Source organism: Physella acuta, unplaced genomic scaffold (genome assembly GCF_028476545.2).
Source record: "Physella acuta isolate Inbredline_101_S28 unplaced genomic scaffold, ASM2847654v3 ptg000511l, whole genome shotgun sequence".
In the NCBI taxonomy this organism is placed as follows: Eukaryota; Metazoa; Mollusca; class Gastropoda; family Physidae; genus Physella; species Physella acuta.
Window position 1 is genome coordinate 94476 of NW_026732030.1, and position 12141 is coordinate 106616.

The 12141-nt window shown below is 36.1% G+C and overlaps 2 protein-coding genes across 6 annotated transcripts in view; one reads left to right on the plus strand and one right to left on the minus strand.

The window, feature by feature from the left end:
• Positions 1–1208: 1208 nt before the first annotated feature.
• On the minus strand, positions 1209–8226 carry LOC131944819 (ATPase family gene 2 protein homolog B). 4 transcript variants are annotated; one of them, XM_059305637.1, is made up of 9 exons: positions 8146–8226; positions 5350–6379; positions 5043–5219; positions 4512–4667; positions 4103–4312; positions 3631–3900; positions 3400–3522; positions 2186–2308; positions 1209–1652 (listed from the first exon to the last, which is right to left on the minus strand). In XM_059305637.1, the coding sequence occupies exons 2-9, from the start codon at positions 6184–6186 to the stop codon at positions 1512–1514; spliced, it is 2037 nt and encodes a 678-aa protein (XP_059161620.1). In that variant the 5' UTR covers positions 6187–6379; positions 8146–8226; the 3' UTR covers positions 1209–1511. The 4 variants fall into 4 exon arrangements, with proteins under 4 accessions (XP_059161620.1, XP_059161622.1, XP_059161618.1 ...); XM_059305639.1 differs by having other exon boundaries at positions 5350–6227; positions 8146–8207; XM_059305635.1 differs by having other exon boundaries at positions 8100–8207.
• A 60-nt stretch (positions 8227–8286) lies between these two features.
• LOC131944852 (adenylate cyclase type 5) overlaps positions 8287–12141 on the plus strand; it is a 167181-nt gene continuing 163326 nt past the window's right edge. For both annotated transcript variants that reach the window (XM_059305706.1, XM_059305708.1), the window contains exon 1: positions 8287–8356. The gene's annotated coding sequence lies outside the window, so the exon portion shown is untranslated. The remainder of the gene's footprint in view (positions 8357–12141) is intronic.

Consider the following 12141-nt stretch of genomic DNA (forward strand, 5'->3'; position numbering starts at 1 on the left):
GAGGTCATAGTGGTCTAGACTTCAGTATAACATGAACTGTGCTGTGACTTATACCCCCTCCCCCACCCTACTTACCAAGCAGTACCAACTACCAACTTGGGGTCACGGTGAGTTCACACAAGTGACCGATGTTGCAAGGAGGGGCGGGGTAGTCTAACTTTAATCGTCAGCATTTGCAAAGATATTAAAAATAGTTTAATGGAAGGTGAATTAAAATTAAAGGGGTCATCCATTTATGACGTACACATGGAGGGGGGAAGGGGTCGGAAGATTTTGTGATTACATTCTAAAACAAACATAAAACGTGTATCTTGCGAGTAGAAAGTAAAATTAAGACTACTGTGCTGGTGTTTTAAAAACCATCGCAGCGTGTAAATAAAACACGGTATTTATATCTACCCCAACATTATTGCAAGAACGTGTCGTCACACTTTATAAAACCCTCCTCCCGACTTTCCGGAGTGTGACGTCATTTATGGACGACTCCTAAATAAAAATAGTACCTCTTTGTTAAGCTGAAGCAAACAGAAATACAGGTATGAACCCAAGGAGGCCTTGCGACTTATTAATCTTATAAATGTTAATATTAATCCAAAGAAGTGAACGCGTGTGGACAGAGGGCGGGGGGGGGGGGGGGGAAGGGGAAAGGGGGTGGGTCTAAAATCGGAAAAATTGTTGTAAGTCATAAACGGATGACGCCTTACAGACTGATACATTATATCTAAACTACCACTCACTCATCTCCCCCATAACTTTTGTTAACGATGAAAAAATAGCGGGTAAAATCGAGAGCCTAACAATCATGACGGCGATCATTCTTTCATTAAATGACAATTGTACGTACTTGTAACACATTCATACGGTTAGTCGTGCCACAAAATATCTCTTCCCTCCCTTCCCCTCTTCTCCCAATGACGTAGTAACTGAGCATCCGTCTTTTTTCTGCAAACCAGCGGAAAAACGTCACAGCACAGTGTAAACCCGCGCGATAGCGCGGGGAAAAAAATTGGAGTAAATTCACTTAAAAAAAAACATTTTTTTTTAAAGTTGGAAAATATGGACTACGAAGTTTTGTTTCTAAAACTAGATTCCAGACTTTTTCCAGACTTTTAAAAAATCCTGCCCAAAAACTAGCGATTTTCCAGACTTTTTAAAGTCTTAAATTCACTTTTCTAAATTCAAGACTTTTTCCAGACTTTCCAGACTGCGTACGAACCCTGTCTATAGCACTACTTGTCATCCCTGATCATGGTTATGGCAGCAACTCAAGGTTCCCAGAAAAATGAACGCAAGTACAAACACATTATACTATTACACTTTAATTTTGCCATATTTTGTGGAAGAATGTTTTATTATGTTTCAATGTACATGTAATCATTCTTTACTGAAATCTTTAAATCAATGGTCAATGTGGAGAATATTATTCCCTTACGCACATTTTTGTGGACAGTTTTCTTTTGGGCATTTTCCTGTTTGTGCATCCTTCCGGTCACCCTTGACCAAAACACTCATTACTTGAGATGATGGTGCTGTACGATGTGGTCTGATAAAGAAGGCTTCACAACATCCAGAGCCCGAAGGAAATGCTGGTGGGACACAACTGTGTTGCTCAAATTGTCTCCCATATTAGCACGGAGAGCAATTAATCCAGCCTAGACAGAATAAATAAAAACAGAACTTTTAAAAAATGTATGCAATAAATAAATGTAAAAACTATTTCATCTTGAATCGTCAATTAGTTTGAAACAAGAGTTTTGAGATTGTTTAGTTTTTTAGCAAAGCAAATTTATTTTTAATTCAAAATTAAACAAAATTATACAGGCCTATACAATATAATTATGTTTCTATAAACAAGTATTTCTTCATGTACTAAAACACATTTGAAACTAATAGGTTCAGTAGAAGTGGTGAAACTTCTATAGCAAATTTTAACTCAAGACATATATACAAAACATGAGGAATCACAATTAACAGAAGCTTGCAAAAAATCAGAAAAAAAAAAGATTATAAATTGACTTTTATGTAAAAAAATTTCTAAATATTTCTTTAAAGAAATAACCCAACCTGTAAGATTACTATTATTTTTGTTTAGAGATTAAAGTTTTAAATAATAAAAGATAAAAACCTTTTCAAAGTACTTTTTACCCAAACAAATGTAAACTGTGAATTGACCCTGAAAGATTACCTCTTTACAAACATTTTTCAGATCAGCCCCTGAATAATAAGAGGTTCTGTTGCTCAGCTCTTTCAGGTCCAAATTCTCTGTGGGTATACTGGAGCTGTAGATGTTTAGTATACACTTTCTACTCTGTGGACAAGAAGAAAAATTATGATTAAAGAGCTAAAAACCTACTAACCCCAACTATGATCACGAAATTAATCTGATCTTAACAGCAATACAGGTAGATATAAAATCATGATAAGATTGTGATCATCCAGCAGACATTTTTATAAGAACCAAATGGTTAACATAAATATATTTTACTCACTCCAATGTTTCAATTAAAAAATTAGCAATATAAATATATACGTGATGATGTACTAAGGTTGGAACATGTGGGTGGAATGTATCCTAATACACTTTTAGTAAGAAAATGGAAATAGATAACACAAAGCCAAACAAAAATACAGAAAAGCATGGCTGAATTATCTTTTATTGTCTCATTGGAACACTAAAGCACATACAAAATACTAGTATGCACATTTTACACGTGTGGTTCATTGATGACATCAGTTTTATAAGAGAAAGTAGGATTGATATTTATCATGATGTGAGAGAGATGGATGGCGGTGTAATAAATGTGATGCTGCATACTCTTTGTACTTCATAAACATAAGTTTAATGTAACATCATTTTATAGGCACTTATTGAGCCTGTATGTTGGGGATAGGTTATAAAATAATCATCTGATGTAGTATGATGCACGATTTTGTAAAGGGAAACCCTAATGTCCAAATAATTTATCTGTTGTAAAATAGTTTAGACACAGCAGACTTGAGATAGAAGGTCAACTTTCTTCACCAAAAGGAGACCTACATGAACATTGACAGAAAAAACTGTTCCATCACATGTCCAAATGAATGATTTACAATGGAGCAGATGTGATGCTTCTTTTAAAAATCAAAGTCCATTGAGAAAATATCCCAAAGTTCTAGAATTTAGTTGATTACACTGAAGTCTGATGGACTTGATCCATAAGGCTTATACCAGTCCAATAGGTTAGACCGAACAATATATTTAGGGCAAGAATAAAAATGCAAACACGGATGGAATATACCTATGAAATATAGTGAATGTTAACTTTTCAAAAAGAATTGTCTTAAATAAAAACTCTGAAGTAGGAGCAGCTTGATTATGCTTAAATTCCTACAAGGGGAAACGTAAATAATTTTTCTCACCTCTTCATCTGGGGGAGGTACATAAATCAACTTGTCTAAGCGGCCTGGACGTAAGATAGCAGAATCCAACATATCAGGCCTGTTTGTTGCACCAATAACTATCACACGTGATGGACCTTCATACTGAAACATTTTTAAATTCAATTTCCCTTTTCTAAACACAATATACATCTATACAAAGATAACTCTTGGCTTATTATAAAAAAGATGTATTTAAAATATAAAAAATACCTGCTGTGTGTAATTATCAGTTCCATTTGTTTGATAAGCAGCATTCAACTCTTTCATTTTTTGCTTATCTTTTCCTTTATGTGAAGTGAGGGAAGCATCCATCTTTTGATCTAGTCTTGCTCCTATGCCATCCATCTCATTCAACATGGTAGCCAATATTCTTTCTTGGACCTTGGACTGCCTGCCATCTGAGCTTCTTTTACCAACAATAGATTCTAATTCATCGAAGAACAGTATGCAGGGGGACAGGGCTCTTGCCTTCTGGAAAGTCTGAAATTCAATTTATGTTATACAATTGTATGTTAATAATAATTAAACACAATTACTAAAAACTAATACAGTCACAGAAAATTATCTTCTAAAAAGATAACCCAATCATTATTAATCTCTGGTATCTTTTCTACAAAACTATAATCAATTTTAATGTAAATTAATGAATAAAATTTTATAAAAATATTTTGAAAGTTATTACCTCTGAAATAATTCTCTCAGATTCTCCAACATAAGGAGAATAAATCTGAGCACCATTGAGGGTTAAAAAAGTCACATGACAGGAAGTAGCAGCGGCTCGTACTAATGTGGTTTTACAACAGCCTGGTGGCCCATAGAGCAATATCCCTTTAGTTGCAGATAAATCCATTCTCCGAAGCGCTTCTGGATACAGTAGCGGCCACTCTACAGACTGACAAGAGGACAAATATATTCTACTAGCCAATGTGGCTCTACAGTAAGTTGCTTCAGCAATGATTAAAGTTCTAGCAAAAAGTATAAATTGCATTCATGTATTTTATTTTATAAAATTATGATGTTGAATGGAACGATGAAATTCCAAAAATATTCTTTTTACAAAATAGCATTAATATCACGCTATTTACACTAACTTGTATTATTTCCTCCTTGACTTCCTTCAATCCACCAATGTCATCCCACTTGACAGGCTGTAAGTCAACTGAACAACTTGATGTTTTTCTGAGTGATGGGACCACTTTGTGTAAGGCATACATGAAATCTGATTTGCCAACACTGGCATCCACACTCTGAATAGCAGAATGAAAAGATGTTAACATATTTGTGAACAGCATTCATTATACATATTGGCTGAAAACTGTGAGAATGTGTAAATATCCCCAAAACCTGCTACACCTCAGGCTGGTTTATCTAAGAGAACCAGCTTATAATAATGATACATTAACCAGTGAAACTGACTAAATTATGGGGGAATGCTTTATTATTAGGATGGAAACAATAAAGAGATATATAGTTAATATCAATATGCTATACAGTAAATAGAAAATGGACATAATTTTTTAATGTGTAATAAGTTGATATTGCTAGGAGACATAGAACAGCAAACAACAGATAACCATTGAAAGCTAGATGGGCTTAAGCAAAAAAGTGTCAGGAGGTTTTACCGTGGTTGCTGCATGACTGGCCGCCTCTTCACAGAGTGCCTTCAAGTCAGACCCCACATAGCCTGTAGTCCAGGTAGCCAGTTCAGCAAGAGACACATTTCCATCTAGTTGTAGGGGAGATGTCAGCACTTCTAGAATAGAAATCCTTTGCTCTTTAGTGGGGACGTTTATAAGCACCTGTTTAAGCAGACAAGCAGTTTTCATCAACCACCTGGCAGTTCAACATACATTTAACTTTTTCTATAATTAAAACAAAAGGGTCTTAAGATAAAATTTGATTTAGACAAAGATGTGAAAGAATTCTGACCTCATGATCAAATCGCCCTGGTCGTCTAAGAGCTGGATTGACTGAAGATATAACATTAGTCGTGCCAATAACTAAAACACCCCTGCATTGCTTAGAACTCAAGCTGTCCATTTCAGAGATGAGAGCATTAGTAATCTGCCGGCTGCCTAAACTTGAACTTTCACTTCTTGGACAAAGAACATCTAACTCGTCAATGACAACAACAACAGATCCCTCATCAGATAAACAAACTGCTCGACTGAATATGTTTCTCAAGGCCACGGCTCCTGATCCAAAGTCTGAGTTGAGAACATCTGTTCCTTCAATGCTGATGAGCACAGCACCTGTTGTCTGTGACAGGTTTTTGGCTATAGAGGTTTTCCCACAGCCTGGAGGGCCATGAAGTATAACACCAACTGGTTGATTGGGTATGGATACATTTGACTGATAGTTAACAAATCTAGCAAGTTTATCAATTTCCCTCGCTACTCCACCAAGTGATACGCATGAAATATTTGTCTTGAGGTTATAGAAATCTTCACTTTGAACTTTATCTATGTGAATGCTTGTATTGACTGAAACAATTCCTGCCTCACACTGTCCAACAGCGACACAGGTATTGACCACAACATATCTGAGTCCATATGTCTTTGCTAGATTTGACTGGGACAAATCTATGACTTGACCAGAATGAGTGACTTGAGTCAGTAAAACATTAAGACAATAGCCCGGTAGATTTTGAGTGTTAGTTCCAAGAGCTTGGTATCGACGAATATTTTTTACAATGACACAAATAAATAATTCAGAAACTTCCATGAAATTTCTGTCTTTAGCTATTGAAACGAGCTCTAAATCCATTTCTGAAGAATGTGTGTTATATGTTTACGTAGATTTGGCATCTGAAATTTTTTTATAACAAACCAAAACAAACTGCTTGTATTTTTTATATTATGGAGCAACCACATTCTACATAATCCTTCTCTTCTTAGGTCTCAGTCAACCAAAAGTACCTGCTACTTTGCTGAAGCCCACTAGAACTTCAGTCTCTTAGCTGGCAATAAAAGAAAACAGTTTATAGAATATTAAGAAAGCAACACATGAGAATGGTGTATTGTCCTAATTTATATTCAGTTGTACTTCCTAATCTATTACCTAATCAATACTAGTGTTAAAACATGTACATTATAAATATAATTGGATCACAATAACACCTTGGTAGGACTACTTGTAAAACTGCTAGCCAGGCTAAAACAAGCTTATGTCAGTACCACTACCAAGCAATAACACTGCATGCAACACTGCTATAACCCAAAATCCCACCTCAACTGATACTGCAATATCTTGTTTGCAACTAAAATTATAAAGGTTAAATCTTTCAGATTGGGTAATATGAATGTTGTCATGTTTTTATAGTTATCAGGCATAAACAATTAGACTCTGGTTAATGATATAAAAAAGAAATTAGGGCTTAAATGAATTGTTGGGATGGGTGCTAGTAAAACGTCACACAATTTTAGATGACCATGGCTTTATATAAGTATTAGGGGGACATTTTTATACCAGTGTCCGATAACAAAATCTTCTTAAAAAAGGTGAGTAAAATTACTGGTACTTAACTAAAATTCACACATAGCTTGCTAATGTCAATGCTAACCCTATACCTAACCCCCAACCCTAGTCCTACCATACGCCTAACCCTAATTTCTAAGCATAAAATTAGTCGAGATTACAATACTACTAACAACCCAAAACCACTATTTTTGGGAGTCTTTTATCGGACATCGGTATCTAAAATCATCAAGTATTAGATTTCTGGATATACTTAGGACTAAGTTAATTATAAAAACCATGAGTTAATTAGGAGTGTTTTCAATGTAGCATTAGTCAGATTATTTAGAGTTAGAGTTAAGTATATTTGACAGTGTACTGTCTGTTGCATATTTCTATTTTCTTGTCCATGCCCTGACTGAAGATATTAAAAAAGGTTGGTGGGAGGTTGCTACATTAATAATTAATGAATAATAATATCAGCTTAGGGATATAGCACGCGGGTGGCCTAAGGTTGGAAATAGGATTAGTCTTGACATTAGTTGTTAATATTTTTTAGCAGCTTTACAGTTTATTAATAGCCGCAGGTGACAGTCTCTATTCTGAAATTCTAGGACAGTCTAGTTCTAGAGTTAAACTTTAGAGTCAAAATAATAATATTTTATGTAGTCTAAGGCGGCCTACTGTCACTGACTGATCTACTTGATCTAGAATAGTGAATAGATTATTAGGCCTAATTTATTAGTATTTAAATTTTTTTATTTATTAGTTATCAGTAAATATTAGTGATTCATTAGTTAGATCTAGTATTCTAGTACTAGTACTTAGTAGTACTTACTACTTAGACTAAGAATAGATCTAGATTTCTAGATCTAGATCTAGTAGTAGATCTAGTAGTAGTAGGCTACTTAACTACTTAGCCAAACTTTACTAGTGATGTGTAGTTCGCACGTAAGGTAGTATTAAATTAATGAAGTGAGTAAGACAAGATGCCAAGAATGGCCCACAGATGAAGAAGACAGAGGAGAAGATCAACGACGATTCATTCTCAATACTCAACGTGGACTACTCACTCCTCACACATTCACACAAGTGACATGGCAAGAGTCTAGACTACCTCTAACAAATTCTCATAAAATAATTATAAATAGGCTAATTTTAAATTTAGTTTGTTTATTGAATTGGCAGCTAGACTAATACTCAGTTCAGTCCAATATCCTTACTAATAAATTATTTATATTAGACTCTGTGTGTTAACTATAACTGTACCACTGTCAAATGAGACTCAAATGTCAACGAGTCGTTTTACTTTCGATTTCCCATGTATGTTGTTTTCCCGTTCGAAGGAGGAAGTAATGGATCCACCGCTGTAAACAAACTGAACTATCTTCTACTTCCGTTTTTGTTGTGTCCTTTGGTAACGGAACAAGCGTTGTGAAATTTAGTTTATCAATATGTGTTTCGCAACAACGTTTTAAAGGTAATGTCAAAACATTTGTTATTAGAGAACATTTTTGCAGTACATTTGTTTAGAAATAAATAATTATTTCAAATAATTCTGTACATTACATTTGATATAAATCTAATTTATTTATTATATTTCAAACCAGTGTATCGACATAACTTACTATCCGGCATTTCCGTTTAGCTTTTGTTGTAGAGAGCGCTTTATTTAGAATGCGTTAATATGTAGCGTTTCAACAATCTATGAATGCGATCTGTTTTAGTTGAATAAGCGATCTATTTGTAAATTGTTGTCGAAATTATTTATAATTATTTATCATGTTAGTGTTAGTTTATTATTTGACACTTTTCATACCAACAAGCAGTTATGTCGTACAGTCTTCTTACTCTTCTTACTCTTTAATCACTCTTAAGACTCTTAAGTAGCAATGTTTACCCTAAGACTCTAAGCTGCGCAGTAGTCGTGAAACTGCCGCGTAGTTGTTTTGTAAAATACAAATAGATCTACCTAGACCCCATTATACCTTGTATTAGTACAATACTTCTAGAACACCGCACAAAATAAACAAACACATTTTGCACACAACCTTTCTTCTGTCAAAGGGAGGTTGGTCTTTAGTCTAAGATTAGCCTACATCTGCCTACAAGTCTACACACACTAGAGTACACACAATAGACCTAGAATTTAGACCTAGTTATTAGGTGTAGACCTAGGTATACTATAATGAGTAGTGAGTAGACCTATCAAGAGAATCTACAAATCTCACAACAAGTAGGCCTAGTTGAAATAATGAGAATCTTAAAAATAACCATTGAGCGTAGAGTTTTCATGTCTATTTTCACTTTGTAGATGGAAACGTTCTCAAAATCTGAACAGAAACATAAATCAACACTTCTTAAGCAATTAAAATTCCTTTATTATATATTATATGCCTTTGAATATTTTATGAAGGGGGGGGGCATTAGAACCTATGTTCTTAAATAATATATCTGGCTATGTGTTTTAAATAATTGATCTGGTTATATTTTAAGAGTTAGCTGATATTAAAATTATTAACAAACCACACACTCCATGACTGTTTGCTGGGGTGGAGCCTAAATTTACATAAAGTACCTACCCAAAATTTAAAACATGTGAAATAGGATGTTTATTTTTACCTTAAATTTTATTCAATTTTAAAATGCTGTATGACAAGTTTTGCCTGCATTCTGTATCAACTTCTCATACAAGCATCTTCACCATGGTCATTCATAACAAATACATGACTCATTCTTCAGCTCATTAATACAATACATTGCTTTTGGTTAAGACATTTCATTTACTGTTTGAAGAAAACATTGTCAAACCTATAGTACACACATCACTGTAATGCTAAATTTAAATGTAATAGAAGTCAAGTTTGTTTTCTGTTGGCCATAAATTACTGTTCCTTGTTTTTATAGCCTATAAAACCTACTTGATTTTTTTTTTCTTGCTTAGTGTGTAAAGTTTTATTTCTTTAACCTTGTCAATATCACACTTGAATTATTTTAAGCATTATCTATTCCATGAAGAGTTGTTTATGAAAGGAAATTGGCTTGTAGGTCTGTTTTCAATTAAAAAAACAACTTAATTCCATTTTTTTCAATCCTTCGACTACCTTTTTTCTGTTTTAATGTTTGACATGGTGTGTTGATCAGCAGAGATGTTATATAATGTTATACTGGATGAACCCACATGTTTTGTGTTTGATTTTGCTTGTTATGTAACATGTAGTGTTTAAGATCCCAATTAAGTTTGTGCTGTGCTAAGAATATTTCTCCACAGTTTTGCAGATATAAAAGTTTTCAGTTTTCTCAATGTCATTTGAGCACTGCTTACAGTGTATTCACGTTGAGAGGGTTAGGGGCGTGGTCAGGTTTCAGTTAGTATATGGATGCCAATACCACGCAACATGATATATTGTTTTGAACGTCTGTACCAAACATTACAACATAACATAGGCCTATCCTCCCTTTCTACCAAGTAATGTGTTCCGACTTCATTCTCAGTAATGGAGGGAGCAATAATGAGCACATACAAACATACGCCACTGATGCGTGCTTATGAACAATTCATCATATGTATTTGTTGTGGGGATGAGTGGGTGACAGCGAATGCAAACACTGCCCGTACCCCCCACCCCACCACCACTTTCTCCCCTGTGCTTGCAGCCTATTGGTTTTTGATTCAGGTAGTGTAGGACTGTCATAACCCGCGGCGGTAACCCCGACGGTCGGCTATTTTTAGCACGCGCACAGCTGACAGACAGGTACATTGTTCTAACGACAAATAGAATAGTCTATAAATAGAGTACTCCTCCCCCTTCAAACCATACCTTTTACCGCCCACAAATGTCAAGGTCGATGTAGGGAAAAAAAGGACTGCGTTGATAGTGATGTTTTTTTTCAGCAACAAAGTGACACGATTTGTGACTTTTTGGTTGATGCTCAGTGTGACACTGTGACTAGTTGGTTGATGCTCAGTGTGACACTGTGACTAGTTAGTTGATGGCCAGTGTGACACTGTAACTTGTTGGTTGATGCTCAGTGTGACACTGTGACTTGTTGGTTGATGGTTAATGTGACACTGTGACTAGTTGATTGATGCTCAGTGTGACACTGTGACTAGTTGATTGATGCTCAGTGTGACACTGTGACTAGTTAGTTGATGGCCAGTGTGACACTGTGACTTGTTGGTTGATGCTCAGTGTGACACTGTTACTTGTTGGTTGATGCTCAGTGTGACACTGTGACTTGTTGGTTGATGCTCAGTGTGACACTGTGACTAGTTGGTTGATGCTCAGTGTGACACTGTGACTAGTTGGTTGATGCTCAGTGTGACACTGTGACTTGTTTGATTGATGCTCAGTGTGACACTGTGACTAGTTGGTTGATGCTCAGTGTGACACTGTGACTAGTTGGTTGATGCTCAGTGTGACACTGTGACTAGTTGGTTGATGGCCAGTGTGACACTGTGACTAGCTGGTTGATGCTCAGTGTGACACTGTGACTAGTTAGTTGATGGCCAGTGTGACACTGTAACTTGTTGGTTGATGCTCAGTGTGACACTGTGACTAGTTGGTCGATGCTCAGTGTGACACTGACTAGTTGGTTGATGCTCAGTGTGACACTGTGACTAGTTGGTTAATGCTCAGTGTGACACTGTGACTTGTTTGTGGATAGACAGTGTGACACTGTGACTAGTTGGTTGATGGTCAGTGTGACACTGTGACTAGTTGGTTGATGCTCAGTGTGACACTGTGACTAGTTGGTTGATGCTCAGTGTGACACTGTGACTTGTTGGTTGATGCTCAGTGTGACACTGTGACTTGTTGGTTGATGCTCAGTGTGACACTGTGACTAGTTGGTTGATGCTCAGTGTGACAGTGTGACTAGTTGGTTGATGCTCAGTGTGACACTGTGACTTGTTGGTTGATGCTCAGTGTGACAGTGTGACTAGTTGGATGATGCTCAGTGTGACACTGTGACTAGTTGGTTGATGGTCAGTGTGACACTGTGACTAGTTGGTTGATGCTCAGTGTGACAGTGTGACTAGTTGGTTGATGCTCAGTGTGACACTGTGACTAGTTGGTTGATGCTCAGTGTGACACTGTGACTAGTTAGTTGATGGCCAGTGTGACACTGTAACTTGTTGGTTGATGCTCAGTGTGACAGTGTGACTAGTTGGTTGATGCTCAGTGTGACAGTGTGACTAGTTGGTTGATGCTCAGTGTGACACTGTGACTTGTTGGTTGATGCTCAGTGTGACACTGTGACTTG